Source organism: Nuphar pumila, chromosome 1 (assembly GCF_984573655.1).
Source record: "Nuphar pumila chromosome 1, dmNupPumi1.hap1.1, whole genome shotgun sequence".
NCBI lineage: Eukaryota > Viridiplantae > Streptophyta > Magnoliopsida > Nymphaeales > Nymphaeaceae > Nuphar > Nuphar pumila.
The window spans coordinates 35838861-35864806 of record NC_143249.1 but is presented as its reverse complement, the minus strand read 5'-3'; the positions used below and the strand labels follow the sequence as shown (position 1 = coordinate 35864806).

At 35.4% G+C, this 25946-nt stretch overlaps 1 protein-coding gene across 2 annotated transcripts in view; it reads right to left on the bottom strand.

Annotated features, from left to right (window-relative positions):
• LOC149848682 (TLD-domain containing nucleolar protein) overlaps positions 1–18616 on the bottom strand; it is an 86980-nt gene extending 68364 nt beyond the window's left edge. For both annotated transcript variants that reach the window (XM_089996876.1, XM_089996880.1), the window contains exons 1-4: positions 18458–18616; positions 18258–18360; positions 4823–4927; positions 4334–4419 (exon numbers count right to left, since the gene is read on the bottom strand). In XM_089996876.1, coding sequence (XP_089853002.1) covers positions 4334–4419; positions 4823–4927; positions 18258–18360; positions 18458–18510 — 347 coding nt within the window. In that variant the 5' untranslated portion in view covers positions 18511–18616. The remainder of the gene's footprint in view (positions 1–4333; positions 4420–4822; positions 4928–18257; positions 18361–18457) is intronic.
• Between the last annotated feature and the right edge of the window lie 7330 nt (positions 18617–25946).

Below are 25946 nucleotides of genomic sequence, written 5' to 3'. Positions count from 1 at the left end.
TGCACAATTTCAAAGGGCTTAGTTGAAAACATGGTTCTTTGTCCAAAAGGTAAGCTTCTCGTTGTTCCAAGAATACAATCATTACAATTGAAGTTGTCTTTACATAGATTTTTAGCAAAATGCAAATAAGAAAGCTTGACAATATTTAGATGCCCAAAGCGTTTATGCCAAACATTTATATCTTTATATTGGGCAACATTACAAAAAGAGTGTTTAGGAATTTGGAGAAATTTCATAAAGTATAGATCTTCTTTCCTAGAGCCTTCCACAATCAACTTCCTGGACCGGCGATCCTGTATCCAACATTTATTTGATGAGAATTTGATATCACACCTATGATCTGATAGTTGAGAGACCGAAAGCAAATTTAAATTTAACTTTGGAATAAATCTAACTTTAGGGATAAAAAAAACTTTGATTTTCAAAATCTTCAATTCCTTTTATTTCAAGAGAAGCCCCATCCGCGGTAGAGACGAAAGAAGATAAATTTTTTGAGAATTTACAAAGAGTAAAAACATTTGGAGTCATATAAAAGGATGCACCTGAGTCTAAGAGCCAAAGAGTCTTACCGGGGGGAGAGAAGGTTGACATGGCGGCTCCCAAAACGGATCTCATGAGGAGAGGTTGAAGAGCTTCCATGATTTGATTTAGAGACAATGAAGCATTGTTGGAAGTTGATGGTCTCTCCTCCTTGGTTGGTTGGAATGTTGTAGACATAGCCACCATCTTTTTTCATTTAGGACAAACTGGCTTAATGTGTCCCGGATCTTTGCAAAAGTGGCATATGATTTTACTATAGTATCTTCTTCCATATTGCCCATCATTTTCTCTTTCTCCTTGATTTTTGTTGAAATGAGGGGGTTTATATGTTTTTACATTATTCCCCAGTCTTGAAACGGCATAAGCTCCCTCATCCTCATCTTTAGAGGGAACGACCAACACACTTTGACTGGTTTTATTCATTCTCAATCTAGTTTCCTCTCTACATAATTTGGTAAGAACATCTTCTAGAGGAAGGGAAGAAAAAGAAGACAAAAGAGAGGATCTAGTTTGTTCGAACTCGGGTCTAAGCCCGTTTAAAAAGTTAAAGAAATAATCATCTTCTAATTGTTTGTGTCTCATCCCAATTGCCTCCTTGCTCCATTTGGGTTCTTGGAGAGCAAGTTCATCCTAAATAGTAGACAATTCGGCAAAATATTCTCTAATGGACATTTCCCCTTATTGGAGGGCTATGTCACATGGATGCGGGTACGGGTGCGGGGATTCGGCACTTCCAAAAAACCCGGGTGCGGGGGTGCGGCAGGGGTAAAAATGTAATATATATATAGAAGGGGGTCGGGGGTTCCCCCGACGCGGGTTGGGGGTTCCCCCAGCGTGGGTCGGGGGTTCCCCCGGCGCGGGTCGGGGGTCCAGTTTTTTTTGCTGGTGTGTTTGTTTGAAGACTTGTTACCCACGTTCTACTTGTTGTGTACTTTGGCGTAACGGGACAAAATTGATGAACCGAAAGGATTGGCAATCTGATCGACCCAACCTGCTGCGTTCTGCTGACTGTCATGATTCAATCATGTCTGAAACTCCCTGGTCTTCACGAAAAAAAATATAAGTGAAAGGTTTGATGTGGTTTGTTGGAGAGAGAGTCTTCACGAGGCCTACGGCTCCACTGCCACGCCACTGTCTAGGGTTCTTCAAATTTCATTTTATATACAGTTGCACACAGATGACAGCTAAAAGAAATTTATTGGATTTGACATGTGGAAAAGAGAGGTCTACACAAGGCTACGGCTAGAGCACCCATCTCGTCAGGAGAAAAGTAAATACTAATAGCCACCAAGGCTACCACCACCATTATCATTTATTATGGAGAGAGAAAATCCTTGATGAAAAAGGATTTGGATGGTTGAAGGATAAAGACTTCAAAAGGCTCTTGAATTTTGGTTTTAATTTTTGAGGAAGATAGATCATCATTTCCATGTTAACAGTATGTTTTCCAATGCTACGAATTAATTGTTTGGAGGCAGGAATAGCATGGGATGCCAACAAAGCTCGCCAGCTGTTGTGGACACAAGTGCCCCTTTATAAAACAAGAACAGCAGCAGCAAGCAACTGTCAGCAAAAAAAAAATTTTAAATTCCGCAGCCCATTCCACAGGGCAAATTTAAAAAAAAAAATATGAACCGAAATGACCCTAGGTGCGGTCAACGCACCCAAGATCGGGTTGACCGCACCCGCACCCGCATCGAGTCGCGTCGACGCGGGTGCAGCACCCTGCTAGCCGAATCCCTGTGACATAGTTGAAGGGTTAATGCCTTCTTTTGGAGAGAGTATTTATGGGACAAGTCATTCTTTCAAGATATTCCCATACTTGAAATGCTTTCTTGAATTTCAATATATTTGCATTTATTCTTATTTCAACGGAAGAGAAAAACCATAAAAGAATTTTATAGTTTTTCATCTCCCATTCTTCATGCTTTTTGTTGTATTCTTCGAAAGCTTTTTCTCTCTCTTCACCATCAAGAACCTTAATTTCACCATTTTCAAAGATTATGATTTTAGGTTCGGGAATGGTGTCTTTGACATATCCCCAAAGGCCTTTCCCCTTAATGTGAGCCTTCATGTTGCCGGCCCAAACATGGTAGTTGGATCCATTTAATTTGAACCCAAGGGATAAATGAGAATCTTTTTCCCCCATAGAAGCAATCAAGAGAGAAAGATTCCAAAAAAAAAACTTACCACCAAGGATCTTCAAACGAGCAAGATGAGAGGACACAATCTTCTAAGCAACCTCCAAGAGAGCAAGAAAAATCGAGCTCTCCTTCTATAAGCCTCGCTCTGATACCATGTGAAAATATCTCAAAAGAGATAATGTGCACTATAAGCACAACCACCACAAAGGGATATGTGCACAAGGGCACAAGACTACTTGAACAACAATGTATACAAAGGTACAAATGAAGAGCACAAATGCAAAAATAAATAATCTTTATTGAACAAAAAAAGAGAACAATGCTCCAAGTAAAAAGCATACATTTAAGAGGGGAGGTTCCCCTATTTATAATAGAGAGGATGCCTTGGAGGGGCTCCCACTAGATGTTGGAGCCCCTCCAATGGTTAGAAATCTAACCGTTGGAGGGGTCCAACGTCTAGTGTTGGACCCCCTCCAAGTTTGACTTGGTCAAAAAAGGAAAAAGGTAGAAAGAAAAGAAAAGGATAAAAAGAAAAAGAAAAAGAAAAGAAAATGAAAAATAATTACAATCATATTCATTAGTATGAATATGCGTAAAATGGAAAGAAAGACAGAAATACCCCTGGGGTTACATAAAGGAGAAGATAAGTATATATTTATATATATATGAAGATAGATACATATACATATATATATGGTATATATATGTATCTGGATATATATATATATATATATATATACAAGGAGTGATACAATTTAACATAAAGATCATACTACATTGTATATCCTAAGCAAAAGATACAAGTAAATTATACCATATCAACTCATAACATGTTCTAAATTAAAAACCAGAAACTTTAGAAAATCAAGAAAAAGAAAAGAACATTAAAATTGTAAAATAGTATATACATAAGAACAAAATGAAAAAACTATCAGCAAAAGTCATATATATTTATAATTTTATTTATTTATTTATTTATTATATTATATTTATATTCCTAAGTAAAAAAAAACATGAGGATATATGCCAAAGAAAATATAAATAAACCATGACATCGATAACAATATTAAGCAAAATCCAAAAACATATTTTGATAATAACTATTTCACCGCACGTATAAATGTATAATTAAAATATAAACAACCACGTACTAAGATCTAAAAGTATAAAAGCTTAGTCCATAGTCATCCATCCATTGTAGGAAAAGTAGGAACCAAAACTATTAACCTATTGAATGCACATAGCTAATTCTTCTACATTATGAGCCAAAGTTCTAGACCATTACCAATGTTTATAGTCTCTCACAATCCAGGATATTAGAGTTTTTGGAAGATACTAAAAAAAAAACTTTGGCATTCATATTAAATAGAAACATCAGAAGACCAGACCAGTCATATTTGTTGCAATTATTACAATATTCAGATTACTAACCATCTTTAAGTTAAAGAGATTTCTTTTATTTTCATAATGTTGACATAGATTTAAGTATTTTTCCAAGTTATGAGTAAAAGCATTACTAAGCCAATATTTTTTTGTCATGTAAACAATCTAAGAAATCACATGTTTGTGCATATACCTGAATTGTCAGGAATTAGAAAGAAAGAAACAGGAAGGCAAGAACTCAAATAGATGTTTTGTAAAGATCTTACCTATTCACAAGACCATCTCCAGTTACATCCAAAATTTGATATAAAAAATCATCAATGTCATCCCGAGTCCCTTTCTCATATGATGCCTGTAGTTAACAAATGAAAAAATCTCATATTATGGAATTTCTGAAACATCTAGTAACTTGGGATTTCTACAAAAAGTATTTCCTAGAGCATTGCAGCTGCAGATACAATGTATCAATATCATTATGAAAATAGAGAAGATTCCAGGGTGATATAGTGATGCCAACGCAAAAAAAAAGGTTACATCTAGGAAATAATGGCAGCCCTTCTTTCATTGATCTGCTTACATCATTTGATGAGGATAAATTGCCTCATCCAGTTTACAATACAGCATTTTTTTTTAAGAAAATGCTCCCACAAGAACAAACCCACAAAAAACCAATTATAGACCAAACTTCTACAAGGCATACATTAAATCAGTAAGAACAGAACAGAAAAAAACCACAAAAGCAGTTGAAAACTCACTTTAGCAATTACCAGATCCTGATATGTAAGCTCCTGGTCATTCCGCTTTTGAGTAACCAAATAAAAAATCCTCTCCCCAAGAGGTCCATGGATCCCAAAATATACCTAACATAATCATTCCAGTACATCATTATCCGAAATATTCATAACTGGATGAAAAGAAAAAGACAAGCCATTTAAACTAGTTTTCTAAGGTATTAAAGCCTCAAAAGTACTAGCACCATTGTTCTTTTTTACCCTTTTTATTAAAAGAGCACAAGTTAACGTGGTTTGGTGGGAGACCACCTACGTCCACAATATCTCAGAGCTCTCACACATGTCTGTGAGTTGCCCACTATTCTTAAATAACAGGATTACAAGAATCAAGGAGATCTCTATCAACATTTACCAAAAGAGTCTCCTATAACAGTGTATACATTTTGGAAAACAATATCATTAGATTTTCTGTTAAGTTGGCCAGCCTTGTGGCTTTTTGTTCCTTGTAAATCCGTATTCCTCTCATATGAGTCCTTATCCCTTCCTCCTTTTGGATCTATGGATCCTGGATCATGCTTATCTCCAACATCCCCCGCAAACTTATCGGATCAGAAGAGACATTGAGTTTGGACCTGAGACTATCAAACTGAACCATGGGCAGTGGTTTGGTAAAGATATCCCCAAGCTGATCTTGGGATGGAATATGTCAAACCACAAGTTGGTTCTTTGCTACTCGATCTGACAAAATACACTTCAATTTCAACATGCTCACTTCTTTGGTGGAAGACTGGATGGACAGCCATGTACGTGGCATTGACATCGTCGCACCAGAGAACAAGCGGTGAGGACCGAGTGATGCCAAGCTCCTTTAGCAAGAACTGAACCCAAATTAGCTCTGTAGCACTATTGGCAACGGATCTATACTCAACTTCAGTACTGAATCTAGCCACCGTGTGTTGCTTTTTGGAACTCCATGAAATATTATTGGGACCCAGAAAAACTGCATATTCCCCAGTGGGCTTACGGTCGTCGGGACACCCAGACTAGTCAGCATCTGAGTAAGCAGAGAGGGTGAGACAAGTAGTGGGCCTAATAAGAATGTCATGTTGGATAGTAAATTTAACATAGTGAATGATCATCTTGACAGCAGACCAATGATCATTGGTGGGTCGGTGCATAAACTGACACACCTTGCTAACATCGAAGGCCATATCTTGACGGGTAAGAGTCAGGTACTGAAGTGCGTCAACAATACTTCGGTACTGGGTTGGATCATGATAAGTGGTCTCGGTATTGGCCGTAAAGGAGCAAAGGTCAGCATAGGTGTATGGACCGGTTTGGCTCTAACCATATCTGCACAATGAAGGAGATCCAGAGCATATTTCTTCTGGGAAAGATGAAGACAGTAAGATGTCCAAACAGCTTCAAGACCTAGAAAAACATGCAGTGTACCAAGATCCTTAACAGCAAAGGCATCTCCCAATTGTTGAACAAGAGTATTAAGATATTGAGATGAATTCCCAATGACAAGGATGCTGTCCACATAGATTAGAATGAATACAATTGATGTCACATGGACTCTTCTTAAGGGTCGTCGCACCCGCGTCAACAGGGGCGGGGGCGGCACCCGGTATGGCTACCATAAGAATCAATCGCACCGGGTGCAGTCAACCCGCACCCAAGGTTATAAATGGCCAAAAATGTGTTAAAATGTAAAATGTAATATATATATATATATATATAATATAATAATGTAATATTTATTTTTCTTTTTTCTTTCTTTTCTGTATTTTTATTTTTATCTAGTTCTTTTTGAACTAGACTTAGAATCTAGTCAAGTTCCAAATAGAACTTGACTAGACTTACAGCCGTTGGACTTCCAACGGCTATAATTAGAGCTGTTGGACTAGGTCCAACGACTCCAAAGGAGAGCTCTCCTCTACTCACCCTTCTTGTATAAATAGGGGTGATCCCCTCTATTGTAAATCAATGCTTCCTAAGCATTTCTTGTGAGAAATAAAAGATTATTATTTTTATTGTGTTCTTCCATTTATATTCTTTTGTGGGTTATGCTTGTAGTGTCTCCAATAGACACCCCTTTGTGAGTTTTAGTGCTTTTGTGGAAGACCACCATTTCATTACATAGTATCAGAGCCTTGAAGATTTTTAGATCTTGGAGAATTTTCACCTCGTTTTTCGTGCCTCTTTTGCAAAGGGCGACTCATCTTCTTGTTCGTGATTCAAGTGATCTTTTTTTAAGAAGGAAAGCGTTTGGAGGAATATTGGCTACGAAAATTTGTGAGTGTGCTTGTTTTCCTCCTCTCTTATCTCTCTTTTTCTTTCTCCTACCTATCCTTTTTTTTCTCACCTTTGTAAAAGATTAATGACAATGATAAAATCACCATCATACCCATGAAATTAAATGACACCAACTATGTAATGTGGGCTTCAATCATGAAGCACCACATTTGAGAAAAAGGGTTATGGGGTATAGTTGATGGTTTCAATTCAGAACCTAAACTAGTTCTCATAAAAATTGAGAATGACAAAGAAGTACCTCTCACGGAAGGAGAGAAGAATAAGGCTTTGGCAACCTATGAGAAAAAATGAAAAGAGTGGAGGATAGGGCACGCCAAAATTATGTCATGGCTAATTAATAGCGTTGACATTAAGAAATGCTCTAGTCTTGCCAAATTTGAGCATGCCGATAAAGCTTGAGAATACCTTAGAAGTATATATTCCCTTAAAGATATTGCACGTGTGTGCAATTTGCAAAATAAAGTTAAAATGATGACTCAAAAAGACAAAACTATTAGAGAATACTACAATGAGTTATCCGAACTTTGAAAAGAATTGGCTCTTCTTGAGCCAAAATGCCATTGTTCTGAAGATATCGAGCTTCGCCAAAAGCAACTCGATATGGAACATTTTTATCAGTTTATAAATTGTTTAAGGCCGAAATTTGAGTCAATCAAATCAGCTTTTTTACATCGTGAAAATGTTCCTTCTATCATTCAAACTATAAAGGAACTGACTATCGAGGAAAATATACTTAGAAAAAATACTCCAAAGCCTAAAGATGATTTCGTTTTAGTTGTATCTAGACCGAAAAATTATGTGCGTACTTATAAGTTGCCCCACTTTAGAAGACAAAATAGTGATTTTGATAAAAGAAAAGTCAATTGCCACCATTGTCATGAGCCGGGGCACTATAGGCTTCAATGTCCTAAGTTAAAAAGAAGAGAAAAAAAGAAAGTTGCATCTGTTGGATCAGAATCAAAAGATCAAGATGCACCTATATCTATGGCTCAACTAATGAGGATCCTTTAACCTCTTCTCAAAGGAGCATCCTCATCAACCGAAGCCTCGATTGGAGCAGTTGTTTCATCCTTCTCCGATCCTGGTAACTTTTCTTGGCTCCTTAACTCTGGTGCTTCTTTTCGTATGACCCCAAATATCAAAATCTCCTCCATTAAACTTTTTCTCAAAGTGAGGAGGCTTATATGTCCTCAACAGGGTTCCCGGGTCTTGACACGACAAGAACCTCCTTATTGTCTTGTACATTCCAAGCCTTGTTTCTTCTTGACACACTTCGGCAAGAGCCTCACTTATAATTGGTGGAGATATTCTATGAAGGAAGGATGACTTCACTTGCTCGAATTCCGGCTTCAGCCCATACAAGAAAAAAAAAACTCTCTCAACTTGTTTTTGTGTCATTTCTATTGTCAGGCATTCCCACTTAGGCTCAAGCATAGTTAATTCATCCCATAATGGTGATAAGAGACCAAAATAATTTATAATACTTTTATCTCCTTGTTTGGTAGTGCGTACCTTTTCTTGGAGAAAATACAAATGCACCATGTCTCTTTGAATGAATGTGCTCTTTAGAAATATTCAAACATCAATTGCCTTATTGAATTTAATGATATTGGTGGCAATCTTGAACTCCATGGTATTCATGAACCATGAGAGTATTTGAGCATTAGTTGCCTCCCAATCCTCGAACTTGTCTTGGTATTCTTTCAAGGCTTGTTTTTCTTTCGTTGGAGAGAGCTTTTACTTGATATCCTTCTTTGCTTGTCAACTTTAATTGAGATTCGGTAATTATTGTAAAATTGTCTATGAAGAGACAATATGCATACAAGCATAAATACTTTATAAAAGAAGTGCACGAAAGCACTCTCACAACACTTGAACAAAATACGCAAAAAGCGTAAAAACAATGAACATGCAACAATGCATGTATTTTATAGAAAGAGCAAATGCTTGAGACTCTCAAGCTTAAGGATTTACAAGAGGAAACACCCCTATTTATACAAAATGAAAGGAGTGCAAAGGGGGGCTCCCAAAGGAGTCGTTGGGGAGCCCCCAACGGTCACATTTGTGACCGTTGGGGAGCCCCCAACGACTCTATTGGGGGACCCCCAATGCACTTTATGAAAAAATATTAAAAACAAAAAATAAAGAAATGTAAAAGGCAAGAATAAATTACAACATATTCCAAAATGGAATATGTGCAAGATTACAAGAATACCCTTTTAGGGTAAGAAAATAAAATTATGAATAAATATATATATATATATATATATTTATATACGTAGAGATACATATACATATAATATACTATATGTATATGTATCTCTAAGTATATAAGTATATATATTTATACTTACAACATGTTTTTGGAGATACATTTTAACACCCCCCTCAAACTTACGGTGCGATAACCGCAAGTTTGTCAAGAAGGAAATGAAATTTGGGCGAACATAGTGCTTTTGTGAAGTCTGCAAGTTGATACTCAGACGTCACGTATGGTAGATCAATGATCTTCTTCAAATATTCTTCTCTGACATAGTGGTAGTCCATTTCTATATGCTTTGTTCGCTCGTGAAATGTGTGATTCTTGGCAATATAAATTGCGCTTTTATTGTTACAGCACAGCTTTGTTGGTTTTCTTATCAGTACTCTCATATCTTCCAAAAGGCGTCGAATCCATACAATTTTCATGGTAGTGGATGCCATGGCTCTATATTCGGCTTCGGTGGATGACAGAGAGACCTTCTGTTGCTTTTTACATCGCCATAGATCAAGGACTCACCTAAGAAAACACAAAAGTCAGTGGTGGAGTGACGGTTACTAGGGTCACCTCCCCAATCTGAGTGAGTATAAGCAAGTAATTTCAATTCAAAAGAAGAAGATAAAAATACCCCCTTATTTGCAGTTCCCTTCAAATATCTGATGATGCGAAGCACAACACTCATATGAATGGTTGTAGGAGCGTGCTGGAACTGACTGGCGATGTGTATAGCATGTGACAAATCAGGTCGGGTATGAAAGTGCACTAGGATCGAGGCAACGAGCACTAGAGGGGGGGTGAATAGTGCTTTAAAAATTTTCTGCGGAATATTGAAGGATTTTGCAAATCTCAAAGCAAACACACAAAGAACACAAGATTTTATCCTGGTTCGGTCAAACCCGACCTACATCCAGTCCCCAAGCAAAACCCGCTTGAGATTTTCCACTATCAACCTTGTAAACTACAAGATCACACAGACCATAACCGGTCTCTCTTTCAGTAACAATCCCACTGAAAGCAAACAACTCCTTTACACCAAGGAGTCCTTCTTTTTACACAAAAGAAATAACAACTTACAATACTACCTATGAGCCTTCCTTTTGAATGCAAATGAGATGCAATTGGCTTTTGAGGTTGTTGAAACACTCTACTCACGAATTCACTATCTCTCAAAGTGATTTGAGTGAAAAAACTGAAGTGAAAATATCACGTGTGAGAAAATCAATACTTGACTGAATAAGAGTGAAAAGCAAGATTCAAATCGATTGAATTGTTGTTTTTGAGTGTAAAATGCACTCATATTTATAGTTAAAAGATTCCATACGTTGAGAGTATGAAAGGGTGTCAAAACGGTCCATTTCGAACGATCAAAACGTTTGAAAAATGAAAAGACACGCCTTTTTGAAGTTTCAGGAAAACGGCAAAATTAGTCGACTGAAACATCAGTTAGTCGACTAATAGTTAGTTATTAGTAGACTGACAGTTATCGTCGGTCGACTGATCTGTTAATCGAGCCGTTTGAAAATCTGAACTTTTGAAACTTTAGTCGACTGGAGAAAAGTTAGTCGACTGATAATATCATCAGTAGACTGAAAAACCTTTTAGTCGACTGCTGCTAAAATCTTCTGAAAAACAAACATTCTGTTCGGTCGACTGATAAAAAGCATTAGTCGACTGCTGCTAATTTTCCAGAAAACATACATTCTGTCCAGTCGACTGATAAAACCTTCGGTCGACTAATTTGACAAAAATGACTTTTTAGAAAATATGGCGCGAAAGGATTAGTCGACTGATAAGTCTATTGGTCGACTAATAAACATGAAAATTTAAGAAAAGAGTTTTCTAAAAAGAGTTTCAAAAGAGTTTCTTTTAGAAAAGTTTTTCTAAAGACTTTTAAGGTGAAATGCAACCTAAATATGCACTCTAAGTAAGGCTCTTACAAGAATCTAAGACTTTTAATGAATTAAACATTTGCACACTAGTCTTCAAGGATTCTTCACTGAATTCTTCAATTTCTTCATAGCCTTAGCTGAAATGCAGTTGATTCTACTTGTTCATCATCAAAACCTTGTACTTGAAGTATCATGTATGGCTTCATTGTCGTAACAGGGTAATGCTAAGATACATTAAAGAACCTACCAACTGCCTGTAAGGAGTAGGATCGGTTAGAGGAACACCGTCGTCAATCTTCATTTTTGCTCCCACAACTTCAGGAGTTTCGCATACTTTGTCATCAAAAATTCCTGACCTGTCAATAATCTCGCAAGCAAGTTTAGACTGAGATAGAAAATAAACACGTTGCGAATAGGCAACCTCAATTCCAAGAAAATATGTCAGAAAACCCAAGTTTGACATCTCAAATTTTGAAGTCAAGACGGACTTAATACCCTTGACTCCTTGAACATCATCACCTGTAATTAACATGCCATCAACATATAGTAATAATATCACAATCCATGTCTTAGATTTTCTAGTAAATAGAGTAGTGTCAGTATAACATAAGGAGAAACCATTTTCCAGCATTACACTGGTAAATCTGTCATACCAGGCTTTGGGGGCCTATTTCAAACCATAGAGGGTCTTTCGAAGACGAAGAACTTTATCTTTAGGAATCTTCATGCCTGGTGGAGCATCCATATACACTTCTTCATTAAGATCACCATTTAAAAAAGCACTTTTCACATCCATTTGAAAAATATTTCAATTCTTAATAGATGCAATAGTGATAAGACATCTAACTGTAACCATTCGGGCTACAGGAGCAAAAGTTTCTTCATAATCAATTTCACACTCTTGCCCATACCCTTTTGCAACTAAGCGAGCTTTATACCTTTCAAGGGATCTGTCGCTCTTAGTTTTAACCTTAAAAACCCATCGACAACCTATAGTTTTCTTTCCTATGGGTAGAGTTTGGAAATCTCAAGTTTCAGCCTTTTTAAGAGCATTAAGTTCATTTTGCATAGCTTCTTGCCATTCTATACATTTTTTAGCTTCTTCAAAATTTCTTGGTTCAAAATAAGAATGAATGGCACTAAGACAAGCCTATATCGGGGTGAAAATGAATCAAAAGAGACAAAACGAGTTGGAGGTCTCCTATTCCTCTCAGATCTTCAGTGATCGAGAGCAGGAACAAGTTCACTATATTGATCAATAGCACTTCTAAAGGTATCTTGGTTTCTGCGTGAGTAGGTTATTGGATCACTTGAAATTCTGTTTTCTTGTTCATTGAGTGGGTTATGTTCTTCAATATCACCATCAATTTCCTCATCATGGTTTGATGATACATCATCATCACTAGATATATCATCATTACTAGACAATAAGTCAAAAAGGAAGGAGTAGTCAAAATTTTCTTATTGAGAAACATTTTTTTCAAATCCACTTTCATTTTCCAAAAAAGTTACATTTCTAGAGACATACAACTTATCATCTCGAAGATCATAACAACGAAATCCTTTTTGAGTTTCAGAATATCCAAGAAAAGTGCAGGGGATAGCTTTGGGAGAGAGCTTGTCATTTTTATCCGTAAGTATGAAACACTTACACCCGAAGACTCGTAACCTATTATAATCAGGTTCGAGCTTATATAAAATCTCAAAAGGGGATATTTTCCCTAATATCCTAGAAGGTAAGCGATTTATCAGATAAACAGAAGCAAGAGCTGCTTCAGCCAAAAAAATTTATGAATGTTTTGGGAAATAAGAAGGGTTCTAGTGGTCTCAATGATATGCCTATATGTTTTTTTTCGGCCAACCCATTCTGTTGAGGGGTTTTAGGACAAGATCTTTGGTGAATGATTCTGTGATCTTCAAGATATATTTTAAATTGGTTGGAGAGATATTCTCCTCCAGAATCACTTGTAAAATCTTTATATTACTGTTGAATTGATTCTTGATCATTGAATGGAAGGTTTTAAAGCATGAAAAAACTTCATGTTTGAACTTAAGAAAAAAGATCCATGAATATCTAGAGAAATCATCCACAAAAATGACATAATAAGAGAAGCCTCCTTTTGAGACAACAGGTGCGGGTCCCCAAACATCGGAATGAACAATTTCAAAGGTTTTAGATGAGAACATAGTTCTTTGCTCAAAAGGTAAACTTTGCATTTTTCCGAGAATACAATCATTACAAGAAAATAAACTTTTACATAGGTCCTTCGCAAAATGTAAATAAGATAACTTGGTGATATTAGGATGACCAAGTCTTTTGTGCCACATATTTATATCTTTGTTTCGGGCAACATTACAAAAAGATTTTGGAACTTGAAGAGATTCCATATAGTATAAGTCTTCTTTTCTAAAGCCTTCCCCAATCAATTTCCCGGACCGGCGATCCTGTATTAAACATTTATTACACGAAAATTTAGTATCGCAACCATGGTCAGAGAGTTGAGAAACAGAGAGAAGGTTTAAGTTTAGTTTAAGTATGAATCTAATTTTTGGAATGAAAAAATCTTGAGTTTCAAAATTACCTATTCATTTAATTTCAAGAGAGGTTCCATCCGCAGTGGAAACAAAGGATGGAGAAACATTTTTTGAATAGTCGGAAAGCGAAGACATGTTTGGGGACATATGAAAAGATGCACCTGAGTCCAAAAGCCAAGAGACTTTACCTGGAAAGGAAGAAGTGGACACGGCAGCACCGGAGGTAGCTCCCTTGAGAAGAGGTTGAAGGGCTTCCACTATTTGATTTAAAGAGAGTGACCCACTTGATGATGCCTCTTCCTTTTGTGGTACACCGGTTGTAGCCATGGCGAGAAGTTTCTTCCATTTGGGACATATGGGCTTGATATGCCCCGGTTCTTTACAAAAATGACAAATGATCTTGCTATAGTCTCTCTTTCCTCTTTGTCCACCATCATTTCCTTGATTTTGTAATTTGAAATAAGGAGGACGATAGGTCTTTACATTATTTCCGGGTCTTTATACGGCATTGACCTCATTATTTTATTCATAATTCTAAGGAACCGCAAGAACATTTGATCCTTGTTTACATAGACTCATACGAGTCTCCTCACCACTTAATTTGGTGAGAACATCTTCAAGAGAAGGAGTAAATGAGGATAGAAGTGATGACCTTATTTGCTCAAATTTCGGCCTTAACCCATTCAAAAAATTGAAGAACCGATCTTCTTCAAGTTGCTTATGGCGGAGTTCAATTGCCTCGCCACTCCATTTTGGTTCAAGCATGGAAAGTTCATCCCAAATGGAGGAGAGGTCGGCAAAATATTCCCTAATAGACATTTCACCTTAAGTAAGGGAGAGAGCCTTCTTTTGAAGGTAATACTTGTGGGATAGATCTCTTGATGTATACATTTTCTCGAGATAACGCCAAGCTTCCGATGCTCTTTTGAATTTGACAATATTGGCATTAATCTTTGTTTCAACGGATGCGAAGAACCATGAAAGAATCTTGAAGTTCTTCATTTCCCATTCGTCGTGCTTTTTGGAGTATTCTTCAAGAGCTTTGATCCTTTCTTCTGCCTCAAGAATCTTGATTTCACTTCCGTCCATTATGGTTATTTGGGGTTCCGGTTCCGGAATTGTGCCTTGCACATAACCCCATAATCCTTTGCCTTTTATGTGAGCCTCCATGTTCCCGGCCCAAATATGGTAGTTGGACCCATTCAACTTGAAGCCAAGAGCGAAGTGAGACTCTTTTTCACCCATTAAGGAGTTAAGAAAAGGAAAGAAGGGCGTACCAACACAATGCTTCAACTTCTAGCTTGCAAAAGATCCTTCTAAAATATTTGAGAAGCAAGATCCACCACTTCAACTTCTAAGAATCCAAAGGCACGGTTATCAAGGCAATAAAAAAAAAGGAGAATCCCACGATCATCAATCACCAACCTTGCTCTGATACCATGTAAAATTGTCTATGAAGAGACAATACGCATACAAGCATAAATACTTTATAAAAGAAGTGCACGAAAGCACTCTCACAACACTTGAACAAAATACGCAAAAAGCGTAAAAACAATGAACATGCAACAATACATGTATTTTATAGAAGGAGCAAATGCTTGAGACTCTCAAGCTTAAGGATTTACAAGGGGGAACACCCCTATTTATACAAAATGAAAGGAGTGCAAAGGGGGGCTCCCAAAGGAGTCGTTGGGGGCTCCCAACGACTCTATTGGGGGACCCCCAATGCACTTTATGAAAAAATATTAAAAACAAAAAATAAAGAAATGTAAAAGGCAAAAATAAATTACAACATATTCCAAAATGGAATATGCGCAAGATTATAAGAATACCCTTTTAGGGTAAGAAAATAAAAATATGAATAAATATATATATTTATATACGTAGAGATACATATACATATAATATATTATATGTATATGTATCTCTAAGTATATAAGTATATATATTTATACTTACAACATGTTTTTGGAGATACAATTGTACCACTAACGAAACCCCATAGTTGTTTTCCTTTGATGTGGTTTTTCATAGTGATTGATAACATCAAATAGTTGTTTTTGTTGAACTTGAAAGAGATAACAGAAGATTCCCTCTCGGCCATGATCACGATCAATGTGGAGTGGATGACTTGAGGATAGCGATCACCAAAAAGAGAGCTCGGATTAAGTGATTTTCAGATTACAAGAGCCCGTTGCTCTTATACCATGAAATGAAACAATAAATACAATAGAATGTCAATAAATGGCTACAAGAGAACTCAAATATAAAAGGGCCACCAATAGGCCAATCACAATCTCACAATAGAGATGAACACAAAATACAAACCGCAAGTAACAACAAAATATATATATATAGATATATATATTGTATTTAGTCACAAGAATTCTTAGAAAAGCATGCCAAACAACATGGAGAATGGCCCTATTTATTGAGCCAAGAAAGAGCCAAGGGAGGCTGCCTCCAACGATCATATTTATTACTGATGGAAGCAGTCCAACGACTAGTTGGACTGTCCCAACAGTCCTATTGACTGAAATAATAAAATACAAAAAACAGAAAATAAAAAAGACAAAAATACAAAACAGCCCCTAGTAGGCTGTCCCTATTACAACAGGGAAAAGACCAAAACACCGCTGATATATATAAGTATATATATATATATATATATATTAACAGTCGAATGATGATTGTGGTTTTGATACCATCAAAGAGCACACAGGAACATAGAATGCAAAAGCATGAAGGAACATGAGTTAACGTGGTTCGGTGGGAGACCACCTACGTCCATGATATCTCACAGCTCTCACACACGTCTGTGAGATGCCCACTATTCTTAAAGAACAGAATTACAAGAATCAAGGAGATCTCTAACAACATTTACCAAACGAGTCTTCTATAATAGTGGATACATTTTGGAAAACAATATCATTAGATTTTCTGTTAAGCTGGCCAGCCTTGTGGCTTTTCTTTCCCTTTTGTAACTCCTTATCCCTCTCATAAGAGTCCTTATTCTTTCCTTCTTTTGGATCTATGGATCCTGGATCATGCTTATCTCTAACAGTTTATACCTCTAGGGTTGTGTTTCTGTTTTTTACACTTGCATCTCTGTGATAATGAAAGCCCTGACATAAATGAGAGAACATGGTTGTTTCTTTCTGAAAATTGCTAAATGCTAATTCCTTATGAGTCATATTCAGGCAAATTATGGTTTTAGCTTTTATCTATTTTCCAAAATGTAACTATTGATAAATCGTTACTCATGCTCCAATTTATGGTTTTAGCTTTTACATATCCAATCTAAAAGGTCATGACTGATGAATTGACATGTTTTTCATACATGTTCCAACTGTTCTTCTCTATCACTCCCATGATATCATCAAAAGTAGATAAGATCATATTCACAAAGAACCATTCAAGCACAACCATTTTTCAAGAGAAATAGTAAAGTTCATTGATATATTAAAAAAAAAAAAAAGATAACAACAAGCAACAAGCTTCATTCTCTCAATACACTCCCAATTGTATATGTGTGTGTGCGCCTGTTACTCCCGCTATACCAATGTAATAAAGTTCGAATGCTCAAATAAACGTGTGGTCTTACTATCCGATGTAATAAAGTGCAAGTGAAACAAATGCCAAAGACTAGAAGCCCTTTGTGGCAAGGAGTCAACCTGGATGGAGTATCAGGGATGCTCAAGCTTGTTTACTACAATTTGGTGAGAAAACCACTAGCGAACGAGTGATTCAATGAAAGGACTTCAGCTATGACAAATCAAACAGTTTAATACTCAACAAAAATGATGAAATACAGGAATGGCGTTTATCTTGTTTTGCATTGAAACAGAACAACCATCAAATTTACTCAATACAGAACTAGCACGCTGGTCAATCACGTCATCTACCGACTTAAGATACTCAATTTCTCACTAGACCCAAGATTTCTCCTGCGAAAAATGCTGAACTTCGGTAATGTACTGTCCATCTAAAATTTACCTATTAACACTTTCATCAACAGATAAAGGATCACAAAAAGCAAATGAACCCAAATATTTATCAAAGCAATACAACACCAAAAGAAATAATTTCTGGCATATTATTCCAAACAGTATTTTCATATTATACAACACATGAAATGGAGGTGGCCTCTATGGAGTATTAAGATTCAATTAATTCAGGGCGTGTTTGGATTAACTGGGCTTCAGTTTCCTGAGTCAAAAACACATAATTCCAATGTTTGGATCGATACCCAAATTCGAAACTTGCCCAAATTCCATCTTTTAAACTCCAAACCGAACAGTTTGGAGCTTAAAAACGTGGAATTTGTAACAGAACACAAAAAAAAATCCACTCGATATAATCTAAGTTCAGGAATTCAAAGATCGAGATGACCCAACTTCGAAATTCCATAGCAAAATATCCAAACACTCCCTCATGCCTAGAGAGAGAGAGAGACCTGGAACACCGAGGGGGTGATGTAACGGAGGTTGCTTTGTGATTGTGCAGCAAGAGAAACAAAGAGTGAGTGGAGATCCTCCAGCTCCTTCTTCGTGAAGCTCCTGTGTGAAGACGAAGAGAAGAAAAACAATGAGAGAGAGAGAGAGATCAACCAAAACCAAACATAAAGGAATTCTGCTGGGAAAAGAGAATTCCTACCGGGAAGCAGAGAGGAAACGCGGGTCTGCATCGGACGACTCGGAATTGCCCATCGCCCCCTCTCAGACAGATTCAGGCCGTCGGTTTCCTGACGGGAAGAACTCTTCCTTCAGCAGAGAAGGTCACCAAACGGCGGTTTCTGTGTCTTTTCTCAGCGGAAAAATGAATTCCCTGACTCGTTTGAGTTTGAAAAATAAGCTACTTAAGTATTCATTTGCCACGTTCGAAGTTGAAGAAGTGGGGGAGAGCATACATTTATAGTCTACTTGACCTTTAGGTTACCTCCCTCTCCCTAAATCTCCTTTTAACGGGCTTGTTTTAGTAAGAGAGTTTGCTTAACCCTTGGCGCTTTTGTGGCATTGGTGTTCACATCAATAGTGCCATTAATCTCTAACATTGACGACCCCAATGGACTGTGGGACTGGGGCTCACCGGCGAGCAAAAAAGATGGTAAATCCAATGCAGCAAATTTTCTGTTATTTATCAACTTAATATTGACAGAATTACTGAGAACCATAATTATTAACCTAAATGTTTTATTACATACTCATCGCAATTCTTTAACGTTTTATGATTTTTCAAAACTTGTCATGATCTGATCGCAACGTGCCCCTTTTTTTTATTTTTTATATCTAATTATTTATTTGAACATTTTTTATATTCTAATCCTCTTTGACTTCTTTGAGATTTTTTAATAAAATGTCGCCATGTCTCAGAAAACACTGATATCTTAATATTGAGAATTATTAAAAACCATAGTCATGAATATCAATGATTTATCACAAGGTGATCGCAACGTTTTAATGTTTTATCAATATTTTTTTTGGCTGTGACAACAGAGAGGGCATCGATTAGCAAGGTGTTGGCCAAGTTTTTGCAAGCCATTTTGTGTGTAAATGAAAATAAATAAAGAATTTAGCTTTATCAATGAAATGAAAATATATTTCTACAATATATTTCTACTTTTTATTTGCAACTATTGGTATTAAAAGTGACCATTGAACAAGGGTAAAATTAGTATTTTTCAAAACTAATTTAGATAAAATATTGTTAAATAATTAAATTATCATGCAAAATAATGGTGTTAGTGAGTCACTAATTCATCTAGGTATTTTCAAAGTATTTTGAACTTAATTAGATACATTTTAATGGTTTTTAGAAAAAATTCTTAAAAAGGGTATTTTGATCATAAAACAAATTTTGGCAAATATTTTAATCAATAAATTATGATTTTAGAAAATACCAAAACCCTTAAACTATTTAAAATTAGATGAGTAATTAATGTGAATAAAACGTAAAAAACTAATTTAAAAAAAAAATGAGATTTTATAATGGACCCTAACTCTATACTGGTTGGACCCAAATAGATTGATCCGAACATAGAATTTTAAAGATTTTTCACAATAAAACAATTATTATATTCTTTTTTTATCATGGCTTTGTTTTAAAACAAATTTTTTATAAAAAATAAATTGTTATTTGTTAATTAAGTTTAGGTTTTTAATTCTTAATTATTTATGCATGTCGTTTGGTTTGGGACCAAACCGAACCCAACTTGGGACCCAGTTTGGACATGCGCACCCACCCTAACACCCCTTAAGCTGTCTTCTGTTTCCCCTAATTTCACTCAGCCAAACCTCTTCATGCCTTCTCCTTCCTAATTTCCTCCCTCTCTCTTTCTCCTTGGTTGACCAGCCGAGTAGCAAAGCTCGACGGAGCCCCCACCAGAGTCGCCGCCCCTCATCCTCCCATTCCTCTCTCTCACCCGACAACCCTCCCCACCGTTATCGGCACCCCACTAGCGACGTTGTGCTCCCCTTTTTCCCCTGCCAACGGTCGGCCACCACTCGACCCCCACCACCTACGCTATGAGCCAAATGACCCCCCTCAAATTTCCTTTTTCTGTCGAAGACCAGGGCCGCAGTCGGTGTTTTTCACCTTCACCCCTATGAGGCCATCCTCACCAGCAGATCACTCAGCCCTCTTTGCTGAACAAGACCTACCATCGCCGATGGGACTTCCAACGAGTAGAACCACCACCCACTTCTCAAGGTGTTGACTGCCCTTTTCTCTCTACCATCATCGACATCCTCAGGAGAGTTTCCCCATTTCTCACCATTTTGGGGTTGCTTCTTCATAGCCGACCCAAACCACAAATTTTTTTAAAGACTTTTGCACGAAAAACCCCATTAACTCCCTTTCCCTAATTTTCACGCAGCACCTTTTGCTGCAAAACTAGTGGGATTCGTGAATCAGGTAAGCTAACCCGGTTATTTCTTCTTTCTTGTTTTCCTCGTTTTCTCTTGTATTCTCATTTGTCATGTTGTTTACGTTTAGCCGATTGGCCTAATTAGAGTCGATATAGGTTTTTCTTGCATTTTTCCTTTAAAACCTAATGTTAAATAAATGTAAATTTAAAGCTAAAATATTATTTGAAATTAAGATGAGAATTAAATTATAATTTAAGCATTAATTAAGATTCAAAATAAAGTTCAAGATGAGAATTTATTCTAAATGGGGTTTTTGATTTGTAATTGGATTTAATCTAAATTTAAGTTGAACTTAAATAGAATTTAATTTCATTTCAATATTAGTTCGAATTCAAATTGAATGTGTATTTGAATTTAGAGTCTTATTGAGTTTCGATTTTAATTTTTTGAGTTTATCGAAATTAGATTTCGGATTTGAATTTGAATTCGAAATTAATAAATATGTCTTGAATATTATAATTAGATTTGGGCTTGTGTTTAACCTAAATTTAGATTTAGTTGAATGTCAATTCAAGTTCGAATCATACACTAATTTGAATATTTATCAAAATTAAGTTTAAAATTTAAATTGAATTTGAATGTAATACGTACAATTCTTTGCGGTATTTTTAATGAATAAAATAATATTAATGATGAATTTTATGAGAAAAAAAATATAAAAATACAAATTGGCTTAAGATGAATTATAAGAGATATCTTATAAAAAATTCAAGTTGATTTTTGTAAAATTCGTATTCAGAATTGAATTTATAAAACATATAGAATTTAATAAAATAAAGTCAAATATGATTTCAAACGAATTTAGGATAATTTGATTATATGAATGAAATATAATTTCAATAAATTTGAATTTGGTTTTATGAGTTTGAAATCCAATTTATAAAAAAATGATTAAGTGTCTTGTCGGCCTAGCAAAAATCTTTCTTGAAATTAATTTCAATAAAAATGGCATTTCTAAGAAGGGAATCTAGATAATTAAGATAAATTAGTATTTGAAAGCATTTAATGTGAATTTGAAATAATTTGGTTTATATGTAGTGTCATTCTATTTAAAATTTAAAATTAGTTTTGAAAGAATTGAAATATAAAATAATAAATAAGGTTAATTAGAAAAAACAATTAAAATAAAATAGAAAATTTAGTTTAACTAAATTGTATTAAATGGTAGAGGTACATAGGTGGGGCCCATCCTATGTGGCACCTATTTGTTTACCTAAAAAAAAGTTAATTTAAATATTTAAATTAAAAACTTTTAAAAGTTACTGAAAAAAACATTATATGTTAAGTAGCAAGTCAAACTTGCTATATTTATATATATTAAAGGGAAGACCTCTCGAGGGGGGAGGACATCCCATCCTAGATATTTTTAGGATGGGTTGAATGTTAAAAAGAAAGGAAGGAAGAAAAAAAAGTGCAAAAAGGAAAAAAAAAGAAAAAAAAAATACTTAAGAAAAAATTAAATAAAATAACTTAAGTTGACAACCATGTAATATGGAAAGGTTGAAACCCCAAAGGGCAGGTGTCGACCAACCCATATACTTTAATAATGAATAGTATGTCATAAAGAGTATATGTTATATATATGTACTATACATTAATCAAGTTTATGTAATGTAGGAAAAAAAAGAAAAGTAAACAAAAGAAAAGGAAAGTTAAGGGGAAAAGAAAAAAAAAATTTACTAGAGGGTTAGATCAAGGGTTGAGATTTTTTCAGCCCCTTGATTTAATCTTTAAGCATTATAAAAATAGAGGAGGGCTTCACACACCCCTATTTGCCACTTTGATTTTTCTTCCCTTTGCTCTACCTTTTCCCCCTCTTCTCCCTTTATCCCCTTCTTTTTTCTCTCTTTTTCCTTACGTATCTCTTGTGCACTCCTTCTTGGTCTTGGCTCAATAAGGAGGACTCCCATGCGAGTTTTTGGAGTATAAGGAGTTTGTTGGCAAGGCCACCGTACGTGTTGGGCAACCGGTTCGTGATTAAAGTTTGATTTCACAAGCATATGAGTCAATTTCACAAAAGAAGTAGGGGGTTCTATTCTTTACACGTAAATCAGAATTCGTAGGCATGAGTTCTTCCAATTTTTCATAAGGACAGACCATATACCATGCCCCCCCCCCATATATGAGAGTGGCATGGGGTTTGTCAAAAAAAACAATAGAGAAGGTTTTCAAAACAAAACCCCCTTAAAATCGTTTATTGTAACAAACGGTTTTAAAAATTCGAATTGAATTATTGTAAAAAAAAGATTTATGAAAAAAAATCATATTGGACTTAATAATAAGTGGTTGAGTTCCATTTTCCCTAGACAAAATTGATTCACCCTGAAAAGTAGATGAATTATTGAATTAAAAACAAACAAAAAAACTATGTATGCATGTTATCGATTTTGTCAGAAATAAAGTCTATAATTCTTTAAAAATACATGTAATATCTAATTGTTTTCTTGCAATTTTTAGTTATAAATTATAAATAATATTCATGTGAATATACTGTAGTGATTAACATGATTTTTCTTATTTTTATCATGAAAATGTTCATATGTGATTTATTATAAAAATTATCGAAACTATTTTTGAGAAAATAGAGTTATGTTTTTCAGCCTAACCGTTACAAAAATGAGATTTGTCCATGGTAGAGTAGTTAAAAGCAGTGTAGTATCATTTTTATGATTTTATGTAATATGTTCATGTAAAAAAAACCAGATAAATGAATTCGGGTAGCTTGTTTTGGCTCACCCGAATGTATGTTTCCCGTAAGTACGTATTTTTGGCCTGACACTCAACTGGTAAATCGTTCGTATTTTTATTGTTCGGAGGATTCTTTATAAATGGCTTATTGCGTTGGAAAGCTAACAAAATTTTACAGTTTCTATGAAATTTTGAGTTGTGCTCATTAACTTAGCACTAATATGTGATAGTTGAAATAGAAAAATTGTAACGACTTGAAATTTAACCCAAAATTTGAGAATTTTTTTTCATCAACAACAAAAATATTCAATTTAAAATAGGTTAAGCATCTCGGGCACATCACAAAAAAATCAAAGCAAGTACCATCCATTTCATTTTTAATAATCAAGTGTTTGGAATATTCTAGTAATAGAATTAAAACTAACTAAATTAGTTCTAAACATCCCGAAAATATCAATAATTCATATATCACGGCTCATACATCACAACGCAACTGCTCTGATTCCTTTTATTCTTTTTCTGAAAAATGGTAGAGTAATTGAATCAAACTACAACCAGTCTAAGTAGGAAATACTATAATTTTTTAGATGTACTTTGCAACAAGCATGCAATATAATTGAATATTTAATGAAAAGCATAACTGAGATAAAACATGACATATTTAAACAAATAACAGGGAACCAATCAATTGCATGTTACATTTCTGATTTTGAAACTAGCATAAAATGAATAATCACATGTTTAAGTACATAATTCTCATAATCCTTCGTATGACTAAAATACATAAAAAGTTTAATTTAAGTTTCTCTTGAATTATCATGTGGGTACTCGCATGCCAAGGCAACCGTAACAAAAGAGAACATTCGAGAGTTTATTATACTTGGTGTTTTATTAACCTGAATGACTAATTGAAACTGAAATTCTAAGGGAGCAGTTAAATAACTGAGAGAACCTCCCAAAGTCCAAACAACATAATGCATCCATAACTTCTTCAAAAAAACTTAAAGCTACCGCTGAGGATAATTTGGTAGTTTGGGTCCCCTAACTCCGAGGACTGGGGACCAACGAGCCATTGCCGCTCGAAGTTAAAAAAAATACATGTCCCCGGAGTTGTGTACCACCTTCCAAGGTAAGCATGAGTCTGAGTGGGTTGCTCATCTAAATAATTTGGTTATCTCACTTTTCAGGGTTTATCCTGATTTGAACCCAGTGGCTCAAAGATACTATGATTCATAAAAATTATGAATCATATCACAATAGTAGTCCATTCTCAATCATTTATACCTTAGATAGTTATGTTACCAATTTTATTCATTTAATTGTGCAATCTCACCCAAAGTACTCTGGTACCTTCAAATCGGATAAGCACAAATGCCCCAGTACCTTTAAACTCCTCAGGCAGAAATTATCATATTTCAATTTATTTGTGTATTCATTTCAAACTCGAGGGCAACTACGCAATCGTCAATATCTTGAGTTGGCAACTTAGATGCCAATCTCAAACCGACCCGTAGGCTCGATTGTAAGTTCCCTTTTTTTTCACTTTGCATTCACATAGATACCGGTGACTTCTAAAAGAATCTTTTCGGCTAGACAGTCTATGTTTCCACATAAATCTAATTTTTTGCATACTTCATTGATCAATTCAACAAATTTACTAACTAAACATTTTGATCATAACGTGTGTTGTCAAGAACATAAAAATCATAATCCACACGGAAAAATCAATAAATATTGATGTTAATTGACAGATCTAATCCAAATGAGATTTTCAAAAAGTCATACTAAAACAAAATTTCATCAGACAAAAATCATCATTTGATATCAAATAACAATATGGTTGAAATGAACATTTCTATAATTTAGCAACATGAAAAATCGACATTATATGGAGCTACTTTTACACGCATATACTTAAGTCAAAGTACCTACTAGGTTTTGAACTTGTATGAGCAGTAAATTTTTGTAAAGGGTTATATTTTCAAAAGATAATCCCCAATTGAGTTATATGTTCAGTTTTGATAAAGCCAACCCAACATCTTTATGCTGTTTACAATAAGATTGCTATTTAATATTATAAAGGAAAAGAAGAAAAGCACCCCCAAGCATACACTTAATCATTGAGCCACGTAATTGATCATAGCTCTGCAACATAATGGTTTTTGTCCTGTACTCAATAGAACAAAAATCCCTGCATTGTTAAGTATTCACAGAATTTGAATACACAGAAATCCTCGTTGACATAGAGCCTAATCTATATTCTATTCGATCAATATTTATATTGCAGGTCAGCATTTACCGTATATACATATAGGTATACCAGAAGTAATTGTACGACACAGCTCAAGATTATTTTCCAAAGGCTAACACATTCGGCTGAATAGCAGGCTGGAAGTGTATAATTAACATGCCATTTTTTGGGGGAGGGTGGTGTATGTTCTCCTCCGATGATTCATTGAATCCCACGTCTGTGTTCGAGGGTCCGAATGAGCGCCATGTATGTAAGCACATGGGGCTCATATTCCCTTGTA